At 37.8% G+C, this 25,785-nt stretch overlaps 1 protein-coding gene across 12 annotated transcripts in view; it reads right to left on the bottom strand.

Annotated features, from left to right (window-relative positions):
- Positions 1-25,785, bottom strand: part of ALMS1 (ALMS1 centrosome and basal body associated protein) — a 171,220-nt gene that overhangs the window by 78,394 nt on the left and 67,041 nt on the right. For all 12 annotated transcript variants that reach the window (XR_004903735.1, XR_004903734.1, XM_036028144.1 and 9 more), the window contains 2 exons: positions 8,936-10,776; positions 1,813-2,054 (listed from right to left, as the gene is read on the bottom strand). Coding sequence is in view for 10 of the 12 variants with exons in the window: in XM_036028144.1 (XP_035884037.1) it covers positions 1,813-2,054; positions 8,936-10,776 (2,083 nt within the window). In the remaining 2 variants the exon portion in view is untranslated. The remainder of the gene's footprint in view (positions 1-1,812; positions 2,055-8,935; positions 10,777-25,785) is intronic.

Raw genomic sequence — 25,785 nt, 5'->3', positions numbered from 1 at the left:
ACAGTTACCTACAAAGGAGTGCCCATACGACTATCAGCTGATTTCTAAAAACAGAGCTTGCAGGCAAGAAGGGGCTGGAAAGAAGTATTCCAAGTCATGAAGGACAAGGACCTATATCCAAGGTTGCTCTATCCAGCAAAGCTTTCATTTAGAATGGAAGAACAGATAAAGTGCTTCTCAGATAAGGTCAAGTTAAAGGAGTTCATCATCACTAAGCCCTTATTATATGAAATGTAAAAGGGATTTATCTAAGAAAAAGATAAATATTATGTACAGTAAAATGACAGCAAACTCACAATTATTAACAACCATGCCTAAAACAAAAACAAAAGCAAACTAAGCAAACAACTAGAGCAGGAACAGGACCACAGAAATGGAGAACACATGGAGGGTTAGCAACAGGGGAGTGGGAGGAGGAGAGAGGGGGAAAGGTGCAGAGAATAAATAACATAGATTGTAGGTAGAAAATAGGGGGAGGGTAAAAATACTATGGGAAATGTAGAAGCCAAAGAACTTGTATCACACATAGACATGAACTAAAGGGGGGAATGTGGGTGGGAGGGGGTGTGCAGGGTAGAGGGGAGTGAAGGGGGGAAAATGGGACAACTGTAATATCATAATCAATAAAATATATTAAAAAAGAAAATAAATAAGATTAATAAACATATCCTTGGGTGAGGATTAAAAAGAATAAAATATATAGATTTGTGCAAACTATTATACTTTATAAACAGTAATCTATGGTTTCCATTCTCAGTTGGGGGAAGAATGGAAAATTAATTGTTAATTTTCCTGTTACTGGTCTGAAAAAGAAAATAACTTACTCTAATTTTGAATATTATATAGTGTAAGTACTACTGAAATATCACTGTCATAGTAGCATTCTCAATGTAGACCTTATGTTAGAGATGGCTAGCTGTTCACCAAAATCCATCTCTTCTTCACCATGAAAAACACAGCTAAACTATTTCTATACTGTGGAAAGTCATCCAAGCCACTTTCTGGTCTATCCCATAAAAACTTCCCACATGCACTCTCCCATGATTTTTGTCCCTTCCAGTGACTGTGATAGTGAACTCAAGGTCATCATGGGTTCCATGTTTCAAGAACAGCAGGGCCACAGCTAACCTGGGTATCTGATCATTGTTTTATGATATTGTATTTGCATTATTACATTTATTTGTACCTGTTTATTATAATATATAACATTAACTATAAGACGAAATGCCAAAAATTCACCTGCCTACCTAAATTCGAACCACTACAGTTTTTTTTTAAATCCTCACCCAAGGATATACTTATTGAGAGACAGAGGGAGAGAGAGAGAGAAAGAGAGAGAGAAACACTGATTTGAGAGAAACATCAATCAGTTGCCTCCTGTACATGCTCCGACCGGGGACTGAATGCATAGCCTAGGTACGTGCCCTGACTTAGGATCAAATCTGCAACCTTTTGGTGTATGGGACGACACTCCAAGCAACTAAGCCACTTAAGCCAGGGCAGGAGCTCTGTAGTTTTTAAGTTTCTATGTAATATCTGTGTTCTTATTACAAGTATTATGAGTAAAAAAATATATCAACCACAAGCATCATGAGTTCCATATTTGTTAACTCCACTAGAAATTAAGGTAAAAACATAATAAATCATATTCTCCTCATGGCTGTGCATTTAAAAGTTAAGTATAATCATGTGGCTCCTAATGCTTACAAGTAACACTAGGTTTTCTGACTACAAAGACACAATCACAAATTTCTAAGATAATTACACACAAAAGTTGATAATGTGACCTAAAATGCAACCCAATTCTCTTACCTCCATTTGTGCCATCAGGAATAGTAACCTGTGGGACTGAAGATGATGAAGCAAACCTGACAGGAACTTTGCCCACCTTCTGGGAACTGGGCTTTGAAATTTCATGTCCGCGATCTTCACTATTAATAAAAATCTCAGATGAAAATATAGCTTTTCCTGGACTTTCTGTTGTAATCTGAGTGACTGCATCAGATGATAATTTTCCAGAGAAGGCAGAAAATGCGGGTTTAATCTCCAGTGATCTGAACAAATAAGAGAATGGGACAGCAGGTCATATCTTTGGCTTATAAAATACTGTAATATCTTCCCAAAAGTGGCTTCTAGGAATACTTAAGTATTTTCAAGGAATGTTTTGTGCATACATACCAACCTTAAATGGTTATTTCTGCAGTAACCTTTGCTTTCTTAGATACTTATTACAATGCAACCATACAGGAGTTTATTTTTGTTTGTTTTAAAATCTACTTTTAATTTAAATCAATGCTATTGCATAATTTAGCTAAGGAAAGAGTATTTTTCAGTTCAAGCAAAATCCATTCGTTCATTCGTTCATTTTTATAAAAATTACTAGAGGTCCAGTATAAATTAGGGGACTGTGCTAAAGTATAGAGTACACAAAGATAAATAAGAAAAAAAAGCCTTCCCTCAAGGAGTTTATGTCAGTGGGGGAAACATAAGTTTTCAAAGTTGTAATTACATATTAAGGTTATAGAGAATGCATATTAAAATGGAATGGAGCAAATATATGACTGAATAAATATATAACAGGAGAGAAATGACAAATCTTGCTTACAGAAGAATTCCAAATAATAAATGTAGATTACCAACCTCCAACCCTAGCCCAAGGAGGTGAAGATTAATCTCTCCCTCTCCCTTGAGTATGGACTAAAATTTAGTGGCTGGATTCCAAAGAACAGAACATAAAAAGGGAGAAACAGGTCCTGGCTGGTGTGGTTCAGTTGGTTGGTCGCCAGTTCAATTCCTGATCAGTGCACATGCCTGGGTTGTGAATTTGGTCACAGGTCCGGGCATACAGGGAAAGGCAACTGACTGATCAATGTTTCTCTCTGACACTGATGTTTCTCTCCCAGTCTTTCTCCCTCCCTTCCCCTCTCTCTAAAAGTAAATAAATAAATAAGACCGTAGAGCAATTATCCTAATTATTTTGAAATGTAGAGAATGTGCACTGTGAGAGTAGCAACAAAGTAAGGATGCCAACTCTTACCATTTATTCTCAACATTTTACTAAAGGTCTTAAATGGTATCAGCAGTTAAAACAGGAAAAAGAATGGTAAAGGAAGAAATAACACTGTCATTTTCATATTTGATATAATTTTGAGAAAAAATCTAAAACAATCTATAGATAACTTATTAGAATGTTTTTAAAAAATTGCCAGATATGAAATTACATTTTTAAAAAATATATTTTTTTCAGTATTAGAAATTATAAAATTGAAAGCTAAAAAAAACCATATACAATATAAAAAATACCTAATAAGTATACTAAAAGATATAAACACTCTTAAGTAAAATACTGTTAATACATGACAGATAGAAATTAAAAGTAATCTAAAACAGGATCCACTTCCAGGAAGTTGTTGTAGATAGCCACAGGCCATCATTCCTACTGTAATAAGCAAACTAAGTTGAATAAATTATAAAAATGATACTAAAAAATCAGAGAGTTATGGGAGCAATAGGAAAACAATGCCAACTGATATGCTAGAGAAGGGCATCTTAGAAATTATGGGCAGGGGCTTGGTATAAGCAGATACACTCCACAGGAAAAAGAGAAACCAACAGAGTTTTTGCTGAACCCATGGGCTGGCACGACAGAGTGAATTCTAGCAGAATGCCAAGTTGATTTCCTCCACAGGTCATTTCCTAAGTGTTAGAGTGGTATGGGAAGATGGGGAACTCAGCCAGAAAAGCAGAGTGAAATCTCCTGCATAGTCATGGCACCAATAACAAACTAATTCCCACTAAATAGTGGGGCTTATGATAAACCTCAGGTCTCCTCACATTTGCCAGATTTTGAACCTACATAAGGCAGGAAGCTAAATAACTAATGCTGGATGTGGAGAACTTTCAATGTGAAAAATAAGAGGTCTACCAGACTTGCATTAAAAAACCCAGAAGTGCTGCCTCTAAGAAGGGAGCTGAGAAAACAGCGAAATATACCTGTAATAACCTTTTGAGTGCTTATGAAACAAATTTCCATTGAGAAAGTATAACCACAAAAACACATAACTAGTTTCCCCTTACATTCTGAAGCTGGGAAAGCTAAGAGTCCAAAGAGCTGAATTCAAACATCTGAAAGACTGAACTGAGTATCTCTCACTATAATTAATTACTGAAGAATAAACCCCTTGTCAGCTTAAAGCAAAAATCCAAACCAATCATTAACAATCATAGGTATAATGAGTCAACTAAAGCTCCAAGCCTATTCTGATCTAGTAAAATTCCTGAAATTTTGATCAGCCACTCTATCTTATTAACAGAGAAAAGGGCAAATCTTTTCTGTTGCAAAGTGATAGCATCTTCAGTCTCTATAATTTTTCTATTCACAATGTCAAGCATACAAGCAAAAATTATTTGTGAGGCAGGAAAAAAGTAAAAATTGTATGAATACAGGAATTGATTTACAAGGGATTCAGATACTGAAGTTAGCACAGAAGTACTTTACAATGTAAGAGAGCAAAGATGGGTGATAATAAAAAATATAAAGAATCTCAACAGAAAATTACAATCTATTTTAAAATAGAAATAAAGAAAAAGGAACTAATTCCCCAACGGACCACAGCAAATACCAAAAGAAAAATTTTTTTAGGCTGAAGTTAAATGATCCAACAAAGTAAAGAACTGCAAAGAGTAAAGAATAAAGAGCACTTAATGAGTATCATATACATGTACATATACATACATACACACCATTTATATGTACATATAATTATATACTGTATTTCACATATATATAATGGAATAAACAAGGAACAGTAATAATGTCTTGTGGGAATTTATAAATATGTAGAACAGTGGAGAATTTTTGTAGATACCACTTTACTCAGTGATCATGGTTAATGCATAATGCATGTCAATATCACCCACAATGCATGTCAATATAATGTGCTCCCTGATAAAGTACATTAAACATGCCTAACCCTGGCCATGGCTGGGTAACTCAGTTTGGAACAACAAATCGGATGTTTTTCTTTCTCACTTTCTCACTTAGAATTCAATTTTAAAAAATGCCTAACCTCAATCTAATCTTGAGACAGTATCACACAGCCGAATCAAAATACGTTCTCTAAAATAACTAATCAATTCTCTTCAAAGTGGCAAGGTCATGAAAAACAAGGAAAGACTGAGAAACTGACACAGATTGGAGGAGACTAAGGAGATATGACAACTACAATGCAAGCTCTTAGATTGGATCTGAAACAGAGGTGGTTCATTTGTGGAAAAACCAGGTAAACTCCAAATCTATCTATACTTTAGCTATAATTTTATATGAAGGATACTTTCCTAGTTTTGGTAAATGTCTTGTGGTTATAATGTTATTATAAGATGTTAACGTAAGCAGAAACTTCTGTAAAAGGAATACTGGCAACCTGATATTCCCCAATAATCACTGCCTCCTGGTATTCATACCCCTGTGTAATCCCTAACCCTTCAGGGTGGGCTAAAAATAGTGATTCATTTCTACCAAAAAGAATGTGGCAGAAATGGTGAGATTCACTTCCAAGATTAGGTTACAAAAAAAACTGTGGCTTTCACCTCAGGCACCCGCTCTTGCACTCTTACTTGCTTTGCTCATTCGAGGAAAACTTAGCTTCATATTGGAGCAGCCTTATAGAAGGAAGGAACTGATGTTTCTTGCCAACAGTCACATAAGCAAGCTTGGATGCATATCCTCTCAATCAAGCCTTGAGATGAGGCCACAGCTACAGCCAATACCTTGTTTGCAACCTTGTGAGAGACCCTGAGCCCAAAACACCCAACTGAGCTATGCCTGGATTTCAGACCCACAGAAACGTTGGGATAATATTGTTTTAAGTTGCTATATTTCACTCCTCTTTAAGTTGAAAATTATCTCAAAAAATTTTAAAAATATTTAATACTTGTATGTTTTATCCATACAAACACACAAAATCATACCTTGCATAATAACGGGGGTACATTCTGAGAAATGAATCCTTAGGTGATTTTGTTGTTGTGTGAATATCATAGAGTGCACTTACCCAAACCTAGGTGGTATAGCCTACTACACACTCTATATGGTATAGCCTATTCTTCCTGGGCTGTAAGTCTACACAGCATGTTATCATATTAAATACTGTAGGCAACTGTAATACAGTGCTAAGTATTTGTGTGTCTAAACATATCTAAAGACAGAAAAGGTACAGTAAAAATATGGTATTAAAGATGTAAAATGGTACACATGCACAGGGCAATTACCATGAATGGAGTTTATAGGACTGGGACTTGCCCTGGGTGAGTCAGTGAGTGAATGTGAAGACCTAGAATATTACTGTACACTACTATAGACTTTATACACACTGTATACTTAAACTACACCAAATTTATTTTTAAAACTTTTCTTTCTTCAATAATAAATTAACTTGGGCTTACTGAACTTTTTTACTTTTTAAAATTTTGACTCTTTTGTAACAGCACAGCTTAAAAAATACAAACATTGTACAGCTGTACAAAAATATTTTTCTTCATATCTTTATTCTATAACCTTTTCCTATTCATATAATTTTTTATTTTAAGACTTTTTAAAGACACAAACATACACGTTAGCCTAGGCCTACACAGGGTCAGAATCATCAGTATAACTATCTTCCAGTTCTACATTGTGTCCCACTGGAAGGCCTTTGGGGGCAATAATAGGCACCTCCTATGATAATAATGTATTTTGGACTACCTCCTGAAGGACCTGCCTGAGGCTCTTCTGAAGAGGTGGGACTCTTTTCAGAAATATGTCCATGGTGGTTTGCTTCGTTGTTTTTTTTTTTTCATCATATATTTGCTCGTAAGGAGATAATGCACCATGAATACTCCTCTCTAGGAATGAAAACATTTCAGCCTCGAGGCCCATGTTTTCAAAAAATTTTAAGGAGCTTGTTGAGGTCTGCAAAAGCTTCTGCTAAAACTTTCACTGTACATTTTCTAGGAATTCCTTTTCTTCTGCAGTCTTACTTCCTCTTGCCTCTTCAGTTAAGCATTCCTTTTCCAGTTCTAACAGCTCCACTAATTCCTGAAGAATTAGTCAACTCTTCTATGAATTCCTCAATGTCATCCTCACTCATACCCAGGTTACAGTTTGTCATCTCAACCACAACTTTGTTATTTTTGCAACCTCATCTTTGGCAAATCATCTGGAGTCACAGATATCATTAGGCAATAAGAATTTTTTAGCTCCATTATAGTCTTGTTAGCCCACTGTCAAATATGCCATCCATCACTGAGCTAAACATCATTATGTGGTGTATGACTGTATACATAGTTTGAATTATGTATGAACTCCGGAGTCAGACACACCTAGGTTCAAATGCTACCTCCAACACTTAATGCCATGCAATGTCAGGTAAAACAGTTAATTTCTTTGAGTATTAGGGCTTTTAAATCTATAACTGAAGTAATACTATCTATCTCTGATTATAATGAATAAAAAAATGATATAGGCAACGACTATGATGCCTGGCATTTAGTACATTTTGAACAAAGGGCATTATTAATAGTTCATATTTATAATTATAATTTACTTCTCATTAAAGGAACTCAACTCCAATAAGTATTTTATCACTTTGATGAGTTTAAATATTATATATAAATTTGTCAATCTTTTAATTTCTAAACAATTTTCAAAAAAATTATCAATACTGGTTTCTACTGCACCTTACTATTTACAATATTGAAACTACAGATTCACCATTTGTTTGTTTTGCCCCAATTCAATTCTCAAATCATTAACTTCTAGAGCTGAAAGGACCTTCAGGATATAAACCCTTTCCCTTCCACCATCATCCACACGAGTGCCAAAGATATTAAATGACTTGTCCAAGAAGATAGTTGGTAGAAGAGCTGGAAGTAGGGTTCAAGATTTGGAGAGACAGTATAATGTGGTAAACAAACTCTTGCTTTGATTAAACTTATTACATTTGAATGCCCAATCTGCTGCTTACAAACAGCATAATTTGAGACAATGCTGTTTGCCGACAAAGTAGCAATGTCTATGTCTCAGTTTCCCAGAATGTAAACATGGATACCACCATCTACCCTGTAGAGTTATCATGAGTGTTAAATGACATAACATGTTTAAGTCTCTCATTGTCAAGACTACTACATGTGGATATTGAAAAACATTTTTTCCCTTTCTCCTTTCCAAGGCTAACTGTGACATGCTGGCTTCCCAACTCTAAGATGGAAACATTAAATGTACAGGGTGGTTCTGTTTAGCCATAACAGGAAGTTATGAGTCTCTTGTAAGAGGCTAATGAAAAACTGAATTAATGAGCCTTAAAATTAGGCTAAATAATATAAATCTAATGTATTCCCCCCCCCCGAACTGGGTTTCTTTCACTACAATACATTGTGAAATAGGGCATCACATGAGGGAGAACATTATGCATTACTGGTAATATTAACTTTGATTACTTGGCTAAAGTGATGTTTGCCCGACTTCTCCACTGGAAAGTTACCTTTTGACATTGTTTATACTAAATATTTGAGGTAAATCATGAAATGGAAATGAAAAGAGAGGGAGAGAGAAGGGAAGAGAGAATGTGCAGGAGAGCAAGCATGCACATGCATCGCCCCCAGAGCCTGGTCTTCAGCATGTCTCTAACACAATGAGGAATTGGTAACTTGTACCACCGCATGATCAAAGATTCTTCTCAAAGTAATTCAATGTTTTAAATAGTTGAAGCCAAGTTACTTTCTGGTATTCTTTTCTACTTTGATATTTATCCTTGGAAAGACTTCTAGCAGATTCATCAGATATAATCTCCCTTAAGAGAATCATATTGCTTTCCCCTAGAAACTTACATTTGCTTAGTTGTTTAAAACCCTCTATGACAAATTCCATCAGCTTGCTTGTCATCACAATGAGACTCACCGATCTGCAGATATTGAAGTCCCTTCTGGATTGGAATATTCTTCCAAATCTGAAAAGTTCACTTGTGTTTGCTTTGATGTTACTATCTGGCTATTTTGAAAAGGTCTGGTTTTCAAGTCTTTAGTGCCAGTATTACCATCTCGAAGAGACTGTTTGACTTGAAAGTCCGGTGAAGATTTAGGTCCTAGAAAACCTAAAGATTCTTGATCATGTGCTACAGGTTTACTGATTAGTAATTTGGAGGTTGGTCCCAATGATCTTGAAGATATAGTTTGTAGGTCAGGATTAAACTCACTATTCATCTTTGTTTTAGAAGCAGGATCCAATGAAAGAAATCTTTTATCTAAGGCTCTGTTATCCAAGTTGGAAGAAGTCTTGGGGGAAATAGTTATATGCACATAAGAAATTGCTTTTCTGTTTGAAGGTGGAGTAGATGCAGGAGATACTACTAATGTACGTTGATTTGGGGCTGATTGGGAGGCCACATTATTGACCTTAGTGTCAACATTTATGTTAGAAATGTGTGATTTAGGCTTATGTTGACCACTGTTTTCTACTACAAAATCCTGACCTTGAGGAAGAGGGGAATATTGTTTTTTAATGTGGTGATCTATATCTGGGGCTTTGCTTTGTTCAAAGAGCTGACGTTGTTCAAGAAAAATGGAAGAAGGAAGGTCTGAAGCTATATAATCCTCACCTTGAGGAAGGGGAGAGTGGTGTTCTCTCATCTGATGATCTACATGTGGGGTTTTGCTTTGTTCCAAGAGTTCTCGGTTTTCAAGAAAAATGTGACAAGGAAGGTTTGGAATCACATAATGCTGATGTTGAGAAGGAGGAGAATGGTGTTTTCTAACATAGTGATCTGAATGTGGGGCTTTGCTTTGTTCAAAGAGCTCTTGTTGTTCGAGAAATATATGTGAAGGAGGATTTGGAGTTAAAGTTACATTCTTCTCTTCTACTCCTAGTGTGGAACTTGGTCTGCCCATGCTAATGAGAGTATGGTTATCAGAGAAATGAACTTCTTTGAATTTGCTACAATTTGTATTGGTACTGGGCTCAGAATGACTGCCTTTAATATCTGGTTTTTCTAAAAGTTTCTCTTCTTGGTGGGAATGTTCAACAGATAATTTTTGGCCTTGGCTACTACTCTCTGCTAAAATAGTCACAGCTTTATCTGGTGAATGACTAATGATTTTAAATGATGATGGGGAAGAAGTTTTCTGTTTTAGATCTCTAGGAGGACTCTGCTCTTCAGTGGAATGAGAATTAAATACCCCTACAGATGCTCCAGAACACTGGCTATCTTCAGTAACACCAACCTTAAGAACAGAGGAATCTGAAAAGCATTTAGAATGTCGGTGAGATGAAAAAGTGATGGAGGTAAACTTTTTCATGGATTCTGGGGGCAGCATTTGTGATGAAGAATGACAATCCGTTTCTTCAGGTGGCAAACAATTAGGTTCTACTAATTCTGACAGCCAAGGGTCCATCTTTTCACGGAATGGCGTTCGAAAATCCTTGGTAATTCTGAAGTCATCACCTGTAAAGTTTTGAAATGGGGAATGATTTTGTAATGGCAAGGAATTCCAAACTTTGAAGTGGGGGTTGCTCTGGTCTAGTGATTTGGAAAGGTTGATGTGTCTGGGTCTCCATGATAATGGGCTCCGTTGTCTTCTGATAATTTCTAAGGGTTCAGCTGATCTGAAGAGACAGGGATGGCTGTCCAGCTGTGGTTGTTTGGAAGAGAGAGTCCTGAAACATCCTTTTTCATGGCTCTCAATAATAACATGACTACACAGAGCTTCTGGCTTGCATCCTATTCCCCGTGGACTCTGCAACCCCTAGAAAATATAAATAAGATTTTACTTGAAGTAGTACTAATATTTATACAAAAATCATTTTGTTGATGTTTTATAATAAAACAGGTAATAACAACAAGAATAAGACAGTTAACTATATAAGAAAATGGCCCACACTGACCAAGACCATGCAGCTAATTTCTTCTGTAAACTGTTCAGAGAAGTAACAACTGCAGACTACTGCTGTCCCCAGTATTCTCACCATTTTTCTTTCAGTAATCACAATTCCATACCACAGCCTTTTCTGGTCCCATGGCCACCAAGCTGCAGATATTTCCAGTTTCATTTGAAGGCAGGAATAACTATATGACTAGGTTTAGATCAATGAGATATGAGCAAAAGCCGTTAAGTACAAATTTTGCTACTTGTCCTTAAAAAAATTAAGTTCTAGACTTCCACATTTAACTTACTACCACCATCACTACAATCACCATTACTATTGCCAATTGAAATAGGTGATATCTAGAACAATCTTGGAAGCCATGTAAAAGGATGGCTCAACTGCCCACCCAGCTTGGGTCCTTGGAGCTTGCTTCTGTTCCTACCCTAAACTATCATGTTAAAAAAACCCCCAAAACTATCACATAAATGAAAAATAAAATTCTACCTTATTTGAGTCATTGTATTTTTGGGTTTCTTTGTTGGAGAAACCTAGCCTACACCCTGATATCTTACCACTTAGAAAAGAAAAAAGAATTAGTATCTCTTTCCCCTAGGGTTGAAGATCAGTATCCAATGCTACCATAAATGTAAGTTTTCTTTGAGATTTCAGAGTTTTACCTATAAAGTCGTGACTTGGCATTCTATTGGATGATATAGCCATACTTGATATTATATAAAAGTATTTAAAAATATGCTGCCACTTCTGGCATAATGGAGATGTGATTTTGCCCTATTCTACCTGCTAAGTCCAACCCAAAATCCTGCACATTATACATAAAACATACTAAGAATCTGAAAGATGTAGAAATGAAGGCAGAGTGGCTAGGGACCTTGGCACCTGAAGAAGGACATGGTAGTGAGATCCCTGGGTTCTCTTTTTTACCACATGTATCACCGATGTGGATCTGAAAAAGCCAGCAACCCAAAAACAAAGGGCACAGACAAAAGTTCTAACAAAACTTTCTCTTATTAGCTAAAAAACCAGTAAAGGTGAAATCTAGCAAGACAGAAAACTTTTAGACAAAAACTGACCTATTCCAGCCACACACCATAGGAAAAAAATGTGGCCTCACCCTACCCATACCAGTAAAGTCTAAGTGAGGAGCACAGACCATGTAGGAGCCCAGAACTTATTTCCCTCCCTGTGGTGTTACTGGAGACCATGCAGGAAGACTGGATCTTCATTCTTATTCAGCAATAATGAGGTGGCCCTCTACCCAACTACCAACTGGAAGAAAATATTTGCAAATCTCATATTCAATAAAAGACTTGTATCTAATATATACAAAGAACCCTTAAAACCTAACAGTTAAAAAAAAGAGAATTCCATCAGAAAAATGGGCAAAAAACCCATATATACTTCACTAACAAGGATAGAGAAGGGAAATAACGTCATGAAAAGATGTTCAACATGATTAATACATTAAGAAAATGCATCCCTGATCAGATAGCTCAGTTGGTTAGAGTGTTGCCCTATTACACCAAGGTTGCAGGTTCAATCTACAGTCAGGACACATAAAAGAATCAACCAATACATGCATAAATAAGTGAAACAAAAATCTCTCTCTCCCCCCATTCTTCCCTCTCTTTAAGGTCAATAAACTAAAAAAAAAAAAAAAAAAAGAAAGAAAGAAAAGAAAATGCAAACTGAAGGCACAATGAAATGTCACTACAAACCTATCAGAATGGCTAAAATAAAGAGTCGTGACAATATGAAATGTAGGTGAGGCTGTGGATTAATGGATTCACTCACACATCACTGGTGGGAGTGTAATATGGTACAACCAACCTAAAAAATGGTGTGGCAGTTTCTCAAAAAAACTAAACATTACAACTGCCATATGACCCACCAATAGCACTCCTGAGCATTTATCCCACCAAAATAAAGACATATGTTCACCAAAAATATGCACATGTTTACAGCAGCTGTATTTGTAATAACCAAAAACTGGGAAACAACCAAGGTATCATTCAGTAGGTGAATTTTTAAACAAACTGGTAACCTCTATACCATGGAACACTACAGAGCAATACAAAGAAACAAACTATTGATACACTCAACAACTTAAATATTCTCTAAAGAATTACACTCAATGAAAAATGCCAATACCAAAGGTTACACAATATATGGTTTCATTTATATGACATTCTTGAAATGACAAAATTATAGAGAGGAGATTAATGACTACCAGGTTAAGAAAGGGGTAAGAGCTAGAGATAAGTGGGTGTAGTTGTTAGAGAGCAACATAAAGGACATTTCTACTAATGTAAATGCTAAGCATCCTGATGGCATCGGTGCCAATATCCTGGTTACAATATGTTATTATAGGTTTGCAAGATACTACCATTGGTAGAAACTGGGTAAAGAATAAAAGTATCTATCCATGTTATTTCTTACTACTGACTATGAATCTACATTTACTTCAAAATAAAATATTGAGCTTCTTTAAAAGACAATTAATTAAACACCACTGAACAAAACTAATAACAAGATTGTGGTAGATTAGAAGTTACACTCACCTCCTCCCAGAACCAACCCAGAATTATAACTTAATTATAGAACACTCCACCTGAATAACCAACTGTAGACTAGATGAACAGAAGTCTTATAACCAAGGATTTACTGAAAAAGCCACACTAAGATTGGTAAGAAGGGTGGAGACTCAAATTTGGCAGGCTCTACGGTGAGGGCCTTTTTCCTTCGACAACTGGCACCACTTGGCACCACTGCTCTGTGCAGAGACTTCCTTCTATGTAACCAAAACCTTGGCCTGTTTTACCCTGACAAACTCAGCTGGCCTCATGCTGATGACTGCATGAGGCCCCACCCCACCTAAAAGATCTGCAGGTGGCAGCTGGCCTTGGTGTACACTGACTGAGATTTTTGTTGAGTGACCTCATACTCAGCACTGACACTTTGAATCTGTATCAACCTGGTGACCACCACTTGCCCCTACCTGGTGACTCTCTGAGAACCTATCTTACGGAATTCCCATACTGCCAGAGGCTCTTTCAGTGCCTCGGTATGCAGCTGGGCAACTCCCACACATATCCAGGCGCAGCAGAGGTAGCCCCAAACTGTGTGATCACTTTGTAGCTCCAAACAGATAGCCCAGGGCTGGTCACAGGCAACTTCTGACATTGATCTGCATTGGAGGCCTCTCATAAGGCTTGAAAACCAACATACCCTGGTGGCAGGCTATAGGCCCGATTAGGGAATGACCAAATTAGTTCCACAAGTGGCTACACAAAGGGAGATCTCAGCATGCACCAGAACCTGCACAGCCACTTGTATACCGTGGTTGGGGGAGGGGGTCAAAACTCACAGCCAGCCAGACAGCCAGAGGATCTTCTACCCATGGATGGACCAAAAGCAGTTGAGACTAAACTACAACAAGAGGGCTCACAAAGTCCACACAAGAAACACTCCTGGAGCAACTAGCTCAGGTGATCAGACTCTGCAGCACTGAGACCCAGAGGATACCTACTACATAAGGCCACCATACCAAGAGTGGAGACACAGTAGATCTACCTAACACAAAAATACAGAGAAGCAGCCAAAATGGGTAGACATAAAACATGCCCCAAATAGGCAGGGAAGGTGGCTGGCAGACCCAGCGAAGTGGTGGCTTACAGACTGGGTGGCCCCACATTCACATGCAGATAAACCAGGAAGAACAACTGGGGAGTGAGAAAGACCATGCAACCAGGGTTCCAGTACCGGAAATAAAGCCTCAAACCTTTCACTGAAAACACCTGTGGGGGTTGAGGTGCAGCAGGAGAAACTCACAGCCTCATAGGAGAATTTGTTGGGGAGACTAACAGAGTCCTAGAACATACACAAACCCACCCACCAGGGAATCAGCACGAGAAGGGTCCAATTTGATTGTGGGTAGTGGGGGAAGTGACTGAAAACCGGTAGAGAGCAGAGTAATCAACACTGTTCCTTCTTGGACCCCTCCCTGACATATGGCGTCACAACGCAGCAATGTGGGTTGCCCCACCCTGGTGAATACCTAAGGCTCCGCTTCTTACTACATAACACATGTGCTGAAAAAAACGTCCCAATGAAAGAACAGTTCAAAGCTCCAGAAAAAATACAACTAAGCAACAAAGAGATAGCCAACCTATCAAATGCACAGTTCAAAACGCTGGTTATCAGGATGCTCCAGGAACTCACTGGATACTTCAGCAGCATAAAAAAAGACCCAGGCAGCAATGAAGGTTGCATTATGTGAAATAAAGAAAAATCTATAGGGAACTAACAGTGACGAGAAGGAAACCAGGACTCAAATCAACAGTCTGCACCAGAAGGAAGAAACATTCAACCAGAACAGAATGAAGAAACAAGAATTTGAAAACATGAGAAGCTTAGGAACTTCCAGGACATCTTTAAACGTTCTAAAATCAGAATCATAGGGGTGCCAGAAGGAGAGGAGGAAGAGCAAGAAATAAAAAACTTATTCGAAAACATAATGAAGGAGAACTTTCCCAATCTGCTGAAGGAAATAGACTTTTAGGGAGTCCAGGAAGCTCAGAGAGTCCCAGACAAGTTGCACCCAAGGAGGAACACATCAAGGCACATCATAATTACGTTACCCAAGATTAAAATGAAGGAGAGAATCCTAGAAGCAGCAAGAAAAAAGGAGACAATTATCTACAAAGGAGTTCCCATCAGACTGTCGGCTGATTTCTGAAAGGAGACCGTGCAGGGAAGAAGGGGCTGGAAAGAAGTATTCCAAGTCATGGAAGGCAAGAACTTACATCCAAGATTGCTCTATCCAGCAAAGCTTTTATTCAAAATGGAAGGGCAGATAAAGTGCTTCCCAGATAAGGTCAAGTTAAAGGAGTTCATCATCACCCAGCCCTTGTTAAATGAAATGTTAAAGGGATTTATCTAAGAAAGAGAAGATAAAAAATATGAACAGTAAAATGACAACAAACTCACAGTTATTAACCGAACCTAAAAACAAAAACAAACTAAGCAAACAACTAGAACAGGAACATGATCTCCATAGAAACGGAGATCATATGGAGGGTTATCAGTGGGGCAGTGGGAGAGAGGGGGAAAAGGTACAGTGAATAAGTAGCATAAATGGTAGGTACAAAATAGACAGGGGGAGGTTAAGAATAGTATAGGAAATGTAGAAGCCAAAGAACTTATTTGTATGACCCATGGACATGCCCTGAAAGGGGGGAATGCAGGTGGAAGGGGGTACGCAGGGTAGAGGGGTATAAAGGGGGAAATGGGACAACTGTAATAGCATACATAATCAATAAAATATATTTTAAAAATGCCCCAAATAAAAGAACAGGAGAAAGCTAAAAAAACACCCACAAAAAGAGCTAAATGAAATAGAGGCAATCTACTAGATACAGAGTTTAAAAAAATAGTTGTAAGGATGCTCAAGAAACTTAAGGGAAGAATGGATAAGCTACTAAGTGAGAGCCTCAACAAAGGGAGAGAGAGTAAACATAAAAAAGGACAGAGAAACCATAAAACATAACCAGTCAGAAATGAAGAATACAATGTCTTGCTTACTACAACACTTTCTGTTCAAGTGTGAGGTGGTACTAAGACTTCTAGGCTGTTCTCCATTGACTCTTGGTCTTTAGAAAACCAAGATACATGTCAAGTCTCATAACCTTATGGGGTTCCCCCTTTAAACAGTTTACTTAGTTGCTTGCCCTCACTACACCCACTAGATGGGTCCACATTTTGCACCCTACTGAGGGTTAGTGAATTTAATTTCTGTTAGGAGGACCCCTACCATGCTGCAGATGCTATCATCACCACAGCACCCGCACCCTGACACACCCTCCAGGATCACAACCACAGGGTCACCTGTCTACCTCAACCTAAGCAGACCCTTTCCTACCATCAACACTCAGGACTCTACAATCCTCCGATTCAAGACCTCTAACAGTCCAGAATTATTAATAGTTATTTTCTTTCTCTCTTCAAACTGTGTATCAGGGGCTGACTTTTGGTAGATTATAGTGAGTCTAACATTTTTACACAATCAGCAGAAACCTTTTGGACGACTCATCAAAATGAGGCAGAGCTCATTCTGGGTGACTGTGATAATTACTAGGCACATTAGCAAGCTCAACAAAAACTTTCCCCCACCTTATTGGCCTACCTGGCTGATTTTTTAAAAAAGATTTATTTAGTTTTAGAGCTAGGGGAAGGAAGGGGGACAGAGAGAGAGAGAGAGAAACATCAATGTGAGAGAATCATCAATTGGTTGTCTCTCACGCGTGCCCCAACCAGGACCTGAACCCACAACCCAGGCATGTGCCCTGTCTGGGAATCCAACCACCAACCTTGCGCTTTGCCGGATGATGCCCAACCAACTGAGTCACACCAGTCAGCGCCCTGGTTGAGTTTTTAACACTGCCTCCATTTGCCTAAGAGAAGGCACCCCATTCAATCCTGCAGCTTTCCCAGATACTCTCTGTGGTGCTTAACTGCTTCCATGCAGTACACTTGCCATACAGTATGTGGCATTTGGCAGGAGTACCACATGTGCTTTATAATCTTCTGGATGTGCCCAGGCATCCATCACAAAGAAGAACATGACCTACACCGTGTCCCAAGGAGCATAATCCCCAAAGCACTGAGCCTCACAGTCTAGTCACTCAGGAGGAACCCTAAATTACATCAGCTTCCCCAATCAGTTAGTGACCACTGCGCATCTAGGGCCCTGGGTCCATTACACATTTGTGGTTCTCCATATGTGCACTTCTCTTCCGCTCAACTTCTTTGCTGGTCCAGAGAAGTCCTGTACATTCATATCAATGTACTTTAGTCTACTTGTCACCATACTTACACAAATCAGTAAACAGGATCCTCAATCCATCTCTTTTTCTGTCTATCACATGAAAAGGATGTGGTATACACCCCCATTATGCTGGAAGTAGGTCTGTCTGCTACTATTTCTTACAGGAACTGGGTTACATACCACAATAGGCACATAAGAACAAATTATTGAGGCAAACACCAACCTGTCAACTACATTGGCTGAGCCTACTAAGCTGTTACTCTAAAGCGTAATGTAATGCAACAAAAACATGCTTCTTCAGTGCAGAGAATTTTAGATAACCATTTGGCTTTAGATTACTGATTGGTCAAGGAAAGAGAAACACACTTTAAGTACACCACTTGCTGCATGTATATTAATAATTCTGGACAAAATAAATTTATAAAAGATGATCAAACATGTACCAGTACTCCATAATCTCACCCAAGTTTTTAATCAAATACCTACCATAACCTTATCCATGGGCCTTGATTTTTTTCTTGGCTGCACCCCAACAATTATGGAGATGGTTACAAACAGGACTTCAAACTATCCGTTATCTACTGATGTTCTTGATTGGCATTTTTACTTTACTCAAATGTTTCATATGCTAGGTGACCAAAACCCTGCCAGTGGCTGTTAATATCTCCACCATCTAGACAGTGCCCATGATTTTCCCTAAAGACTAAGGCCTAGGCATCACAGGGTCAATTGTGATGAGAAAAAAGCTATTTTGAGTTGCTGCCTAGGCATTTTACAGTATGACAACCCTGCTCACACTGTCCAGAGTATGGACAGTTACATAAGGACTTGACTTTAGGATTCTTGCCAGAAGTTCCCTCTTTGCTTTCTCCAGGGCACCTTAAAACAATCACTTAGAGTCAAGCCTGTGGAAAGTCAGTGACCTCTGCCTCAACAACCTTGTAAGAAATAAGTGCTTACTACCCTGCTCTTTAGCTCCTGCCTGGGACCTGGACAGAGGACTGCCCTTCCCTCAACTCAATGCACCCCAACCCCCAGGCTTCTGGAATTTGTAAGTAATAAATCTTGTGTCTTTACTTCCTTTGTGTGAATATATTAAAACTGTACCTTCAAGCAAAACGACCCAGGGGGTTTTACTTCCTCAAAGTGGGAGCTCAGATGTTGAGAAAGCTACCTACCTACCCCAGTGGCTTGTGCCTGCACACTCAAAGGTCATAATCTACATATTAATTTAATACACCAGTTACAGGGTCTGAAACATAAACTACAAAGCGAAAAAAAAAAGTTTGAAGAGACAGAGCTAGCATAAAACTAAATATGGCAGGAATGCTGGAATTACCAGACAAAGAATTTAAAATAGCTATGATTAATATGCTAACGGTTCTAATGGCTAAAGTGAACAGCATGTAAGAACACAAACACAATGGAAGCAGAGAGATAAAAATCCTAAGAAAGCATGAAAAAAAAATGCTAGAGATCAAGAACATTGGAATGGAAATGAAGAATGCCTTTGATAGGTTCATTTGTAGACTGTACACAGCCAAGCCAAGAATCTTGAGCTTCCGATATCTCAAAAGAAACACCAAAACTGAAAATCAAAGAAAAAAATTTTAAAAGCCAGACCAGAACATCAAAAGACAATAGGACAACTACAAAAGATATTAATATATGAGCAACAGAAATACCAAAAAGAGAACAGGAAAACTGTTTAAAAAAATAACTAAGAATTTTGCCCAAATTAATGTCAGATACCAAAATACAGATTCAGGTATTTCAAAGAACATGAAGTAGGATAAATGTCCTCTACCCCCAAATACCAGAAAAACTACACCTAGGGTATAACATTTTCAAAATAAAGAAAATCAAAGATAAAGAAAAAATATCCTGAAAGAGGGACAAAATGTCCTATCGACAGAAGCAAAGAATTACATCCAATTTCTCCACAGAAACCATGCAAGCTAAAAAAGAATAGAGTGAAATATTTCAAATGATAAGATAATAAAAACCCCAGCAACTTAAAATTCCATAGCCTATGAAATTATCCTTTAATCTAAAAGAAATAAGACATTCTCAGACAAACAAAAATTGAGGGAATTTGTGCCAGCAGACCTGCCATTCAATATATGTAAACAGCAGAACTTTACAGAGGGGAGTTCTGGTGAAGATGGAAGTGTAGGTAGAAACCCTTTGCTTCCTCACACAACCAAAAGGAGGATAACAACCAATATAAAATCAATAAACAACCAGAAGTGCCAGAAAATCAAACTGCATGGAACTCCAACAACCAAGGAATTAAAGAAAAAGTCAAGCAGAACAACCAGACAGGTGAGAACCTATGGCGAGGCCATGCAGGTAGGGCTAACTTAAGGGGAAACTGAGACTCAGAGTTGACTGTGGAGTTGGTAGGCATTAAATAGACGGGGAGAGGTAAAAAATGGTATAGGAAACAGAGAACTCAAAGAACTTATATGTACAACCCATGGACATGAATGGGGGGAAGAATGCTGGAGGGCTGGGGGCATAGGGTGGAGGGGGGATAAAGTGGGGAAAATTGGAAAAACTGTAATAGCATAATCAATAAAAAAATACTTAAAAAATAAAATGGTTCTGTAAGAAAAAAATACCAAATTTGAATTATGGTTGACTTTCAAATGGAGAATATAGATTTTTAATTCTTAAAAAAATAAAAAGAACTTTACAGGGAAAACTGTAGGTCAAAAACTCAGATCTACATAAAGAAAGAAAGAGCATCAAAGGAGGAGTATGTAAAGGTTAAAAAAAGCCCTAAACATTTTTCTTATCCTGAATTCATCTGATAAAAAATAGTTTGTTTGAAATATTGCCATGTACCATATTTTGCCATGTATAATGCACATGTTTTTTCCCCCAATTCTTGAGCGGAAAATAATGCACATTATGCATGGACAGTACTAATTTGTTACCAGTACATAAAATTTCTTGTACCTTGTATCTGTTCTTGTTTTGAAATGATTTCTTACATAAAATTTCTTGTACTATAATATGTTCAAAACTAAATGTTAAACTTCCTTTATAATACAAAAAACAAGTATCTAAATATAAATAAATAAAAAAATTGAATTAAAAATTAAAACAAAAGATTTTTTTCTCTGAAAGTTTGGGCCAAAAACATGGGTGTGCACTATACAGGGGAACACATTATACAAGGCAAAACATGGTGTGTGTGTGTGTGTGTGTTTGAAATGAATGACAGGAATGACACAAGGGATGGGAGGGAAGAATTAGGATTATTTGATTGACAGGTACTCACATTACCTGTGAAGTGGCACAGTGTTATTTGAAAGTGGTTTATTTGTAAGTATACATATGTTACAATCTCTAGGGCAATCACTAAAAAAAGTAAAAATAATATATTTATAACTTATATGCTAAGAAATGAGAGAAAATGTAAATACCAAATGCTCAATTAAAACAACAAAAGGTAGGCCCTGACTGAGTAGCTCAGTTGGTTAGAGCATCATCCTGATATGCCAAGATTGTGGGTTCGATCTCCTGTCAGTACACATATAAGAAGCAACCAATGAGTGCATAAAAAAGGGGAACAACAAATTGATGTATGTCTGTCTATCTCTCTCTAAAAAAAATCAATTAAAAACATTTAAAAATAAAAAATAAAACCATCAAAGGCAGAAAAAAATGGAAATAAAAACAGGAACAAGGGCAACATAACAAGTAGAAAACAGTAATAAATATGCTAGATATCCATGAAATATGAACTATATCCATAACTGCTTTAAAAGTCAATGGTCTAAGTGCACTAATTAAAAAACAGAAACTGTCAGAGCATATCAAAACATAAGGTCCAACTACAGGGTATCTAATGAGAAAGCCACTTCAAATATGAAGACATATAATTTAAAACTAAATGAATAAAAAAATACCATGCTCACTACCATGCGTACTCTAATCAAAAGGAAGTACGTATACTATTATTCATTTCAGAGAGAACAGACTGCAAAACAGGAAAGGTTATCAGGAATAAGGAAGGACATTACATAATGATAAAGGGGTAATTCTCTAAGACATGACAACCTTAATGTGTATATGCGTAAACATGGAGAAACAGAAAAACCTACTTACAGACTTCAACACCCCTCTATCAGCTGAACAGATCCATCAGGCAAAAAATCAGTAAAGATATAGTTGAGCTCAACACCTCCATCAAGCAACTAAATATAATGGGCATCTACAAACTATTTCAGATAAAAAACAACAAAATATGCATTCTTCTCAAGCTCACACAGAACAGTCATCATAAAACACACCTTTTAAAACACAACAAATTACAGGCAATTTTGAAAAGGCAAAACTATTTTATCACAAAAAATATATTTTTAAATCCATGACTTTTGATTATTTGAATAGCTTATATGACCTGAATAAAGGGTCAGCATAATTCTATGAACATACCAATGGCACTGTTCACAGAACTAAAACAAAGAACCCAAAAATTACATGGAATCACAAAAGAACCCAAAAAGCGATGACAATTTTGAGAAAGAACAACAAAATCAGAGGTATCAAGCTACCTGATATCAAATTGAACACATTGCTAAGTGAAATAAGCCAGTCAGAGAAAGACAAATACCATATTAATTCACTCATATGTGGAATCCAGTGACCAAAATAAGTAAGCAAGCAAAATATAATCAGAGACATTGAAATAAAGAATAATCTCAGAGTAACCAGAGAGGTGGAGGGAGAAGAGTAATAGGAGATAATGGAGGTGGGGGGAGCATCAAGGAACATATATGGACACATGGACAAGGCCAAAGAGGGTTGGTTCGAGAGTGGGAAGTGGGGATGGGTTGGGATTGGGGCATGGTGGGGTGAAAATGGAGAAAATTGTACTTGAACAACAATTAAAAAATAATAAAAAAAAATGTAAGCCTTTTTAAAGGCTTATTATACCTACTGCACTAGCTGTTTAAGGAAAGAAAGATGAGTAAGATACCAATCCAACATGAGGAAAATTAGTTTCATGGGGAAATAGGAAAAAGAAAAAAAAATGGACAGAAGACCTGAATAGACACTTCTCACAAGAAGACATACAGATGGCCAAGATACCTCATACCTGTCAGAATGCCTATCATCAATAAATCAACCAACAAGGGACCCCTCCCCCACATACAGCCCCACAACGCAGGAACATGGGATGCCCCACCCTGGTGAACACCTAAGGCTCTGCCACTTACTACATAACAGGCCTGCTGAGACAAAAAAATATGGCCCAAACAGAAACAGATTAAAGGTCCAGAAAAAATACAACTAAGTGATGAAGAGATTGCCAATCTATCAGATGCCAAGTTCAAAACACTGTTAATCAGGATGCTCACAGAAATGACTGAGTATGGTCACAAAATAGAGAGAAAAGTGAAGGTTATAGAAAGTGAAATAAAAAAAATATACAGGGAACCAATAGTAAAGGGAAGAAAACCAGCACTCAAATCAACAGTCTGGACCAGAAGGAAGAGATAAACATTCAACCACAACAGAATGAAGAAACAAGAGTTCAAAAAAATGAGGAAATGCTTAGGAACCCCCAGAACAACTTGAAACATGCCAACATCTGAATCATAGGGGTGCCAGAAGGAGTAGACAGAGACAAAAAGTGGAAAACTTATTTGAAAACATAATAAAGGAGAGTTTCCCCAATCTGGTGAAGGAAATAGACTTCCAGGAAGTCCAGGAAGCCCAGAGAGTCGCAAACAAGTTGCACCAAGGGAAACACACACCAAGCCACATCATCATTACATTACCCAGGATCAAAGATAAGGAGAGAATCTTAAAAGCAACAAGAGAAAAGGAGACAGTTTCCTAAAAAGGAGTTCCCATACGACTATCAGCTGATTTCTCAAAAGAAACCTTGCAGGCAAGAAACAACTGGCAAGAAGTATTCGAAGTCATGAAAGTCAAGGACATACATCCAAGATTATTCCATCCAACAAAGCTTTCATTCAGAATGGAAGGGCAGATAAAGTGCTTCCCAGATAAGGTCACATTAAAGGAGTTCACCAAACCCTTATTATATGAAATGTTAAAGGGACTTATCTAAGCAAAAGAAGGTAAAAAAAAACTACGAACAGTAAAATGACAACAAACTCACAACTATCAACAACTGAACATAAAAAAAACAAAAATCAAAAAGGAACTAAGCAAACAACTAGAACAGGAACAGAATCACAGAAATGGAGATCACATGGAGGGTTATCAGCAAGGAGGGGGAATGGGGAGAATGGGGGAAAAGGTACAGGGAATAAGAAGCATAAATGGTAGGTACAAAGTAGACAGGGGGAGGTTAAGAACAGTATGGGAAATGGAGAAGCCAAAGAACTTACATGTACATCCCATGGACATGAACTAAGGTGGAGGAGTGATGGTGGGAGGCAGGGTATAGGGCGAAGGGGAATAAAGGGAAGAAAAAAATGGGACAACTGGAATAGCATAATCAATAAAGTGTATACAAATTTTAAAAAAGAATGAAATCCCACCATCTGTGATAGCATGGATAGGCCTAGAGGGTATTATGATAAGAAAAGAAGGCAGACATAGAAAGACAAATACCATATGATTTCACTTACATGTGGAGTCTAAAAAACAATATAAATGAACAAACAAATCTGAAACAGGCTTGGATACAGAGAACTAGTGTTTTCCAGAAGGGAGAGGAGTTGGAGAACTGGGTGAAAAAGTGAAAAGATTAAGATGTACAAATTGGTAATTACAAAACAGCCACAGGGAAGTAAAGTTCAGAATAAGGAATATAGTCCATAATATTGTAATAACTATGTATGGTGCCCGGTGGGTACCTGAATTATCGAAAGGTCACCTTGTAAATTATGTAACTGTCTAACCACTACGCTGTACATCTGAAACCAATATAAATATTGAATGTCATCTGTAATTGAAATTTTTTTAAAGACCTGCTATTAATAAATACGATGTCTTTCTAATTAATTAGGTTTTTTTCTCTTTTAGTAGAAATTTTAATATTCTTCAATAACAATCATATATCTTTTGTTAGACAAACAAAAATGCCCCTTTGATATTCTTTAGGTTTTTTACTGCTATTAAAAATAGTTAATAGCAGTAAACTGAACTTCTGTCAATAGCTGAACTTCTGGCCAACATGGAGGCATAGGTAGACACAAAGTGCCTCCTTGCACAACAAAAATTTAGAAATAAAATAACCACCAGTACTGACAGAAAATTGAACTGTATAGAAGTCCGACAACCATGGTGTTAAAGTAGACACATTCATCCAGACTGGTAGGAAGGGTGGAGCTAGGCGATCAGGCCGGGAGTGCTCCCGGCAAGGCGGTGGCTGGCAGACCAGGTGGACCCACATACACATGCAGATAAACCAGGTGAAACTGCGGAGTGAGACAGACTGTACAACCCAGGGTCCCAGGACCAGGAAATAAAACCTCAAAACACCGAGTGAAACACCTGTGGGGGTTGAGGTGCCAGGAGAAACTCCCAGCCTCACAGGAGAGTTCGTTGGAGACACCCACAGGCTCCTAGGACATACACAAACCCAACCACATGGGAATCAGCACCAGAAGGGCCCAGTTTGCTTGTGTGTAGGGGGGAAAGTGACCAAAATCTAGCAGAGAGCAGAGCAAGCCCCTCCCCCACATCCAGCATCACAACCCAGCCACGTGGGTTGCCCCACCCTGGTGGACGCCTAAGGCTCTACCCCTCACTATGTAACAGGCGCGTCAAGACCAAAAAAAAAAAAAAAAAAAAAAAGCCCAATGAAAGAATAGATCAAAGCTCCAGAAAAAATACAAGTAAGCAATGAACAGATAGCCAACCTATCAGATGCACAGTTCAAAACACTGGTAATCAGGATGCTCACAGAATTGGTTGAATTTGGTCGCAAATTAGATGAAAAAATGAAGGCTATGCTAAGTGAAATAAAGGAAAATGTACAGGGAGTCAGTAGTGATGGGAAGGAAACTGGGACTCAAATCAATGGAGTGGATCAGAAGGAAGAAAGAAA

Source organism: Phyllostomus discolor, chromosome 6, assembly GCF_004126475.2.
Source record: "Phyllostomus discolor isolate MPI-MPIP mPhyDis1 chromosome 6, mPhyDis1.pri.v3, whole genome shotgun sequence".
Taxonomy (NCBI): Eukaryota; Metazoa; Chordata; class Mammalia; order Chiroptera; family Phyllostomidae; genus Phyllostomus; species Phyllostomus discolor.
Note: the sequence above shows the minus strand (reverse complement) of the source record. Positions and strands in the feature narration are given on the sequence as shown.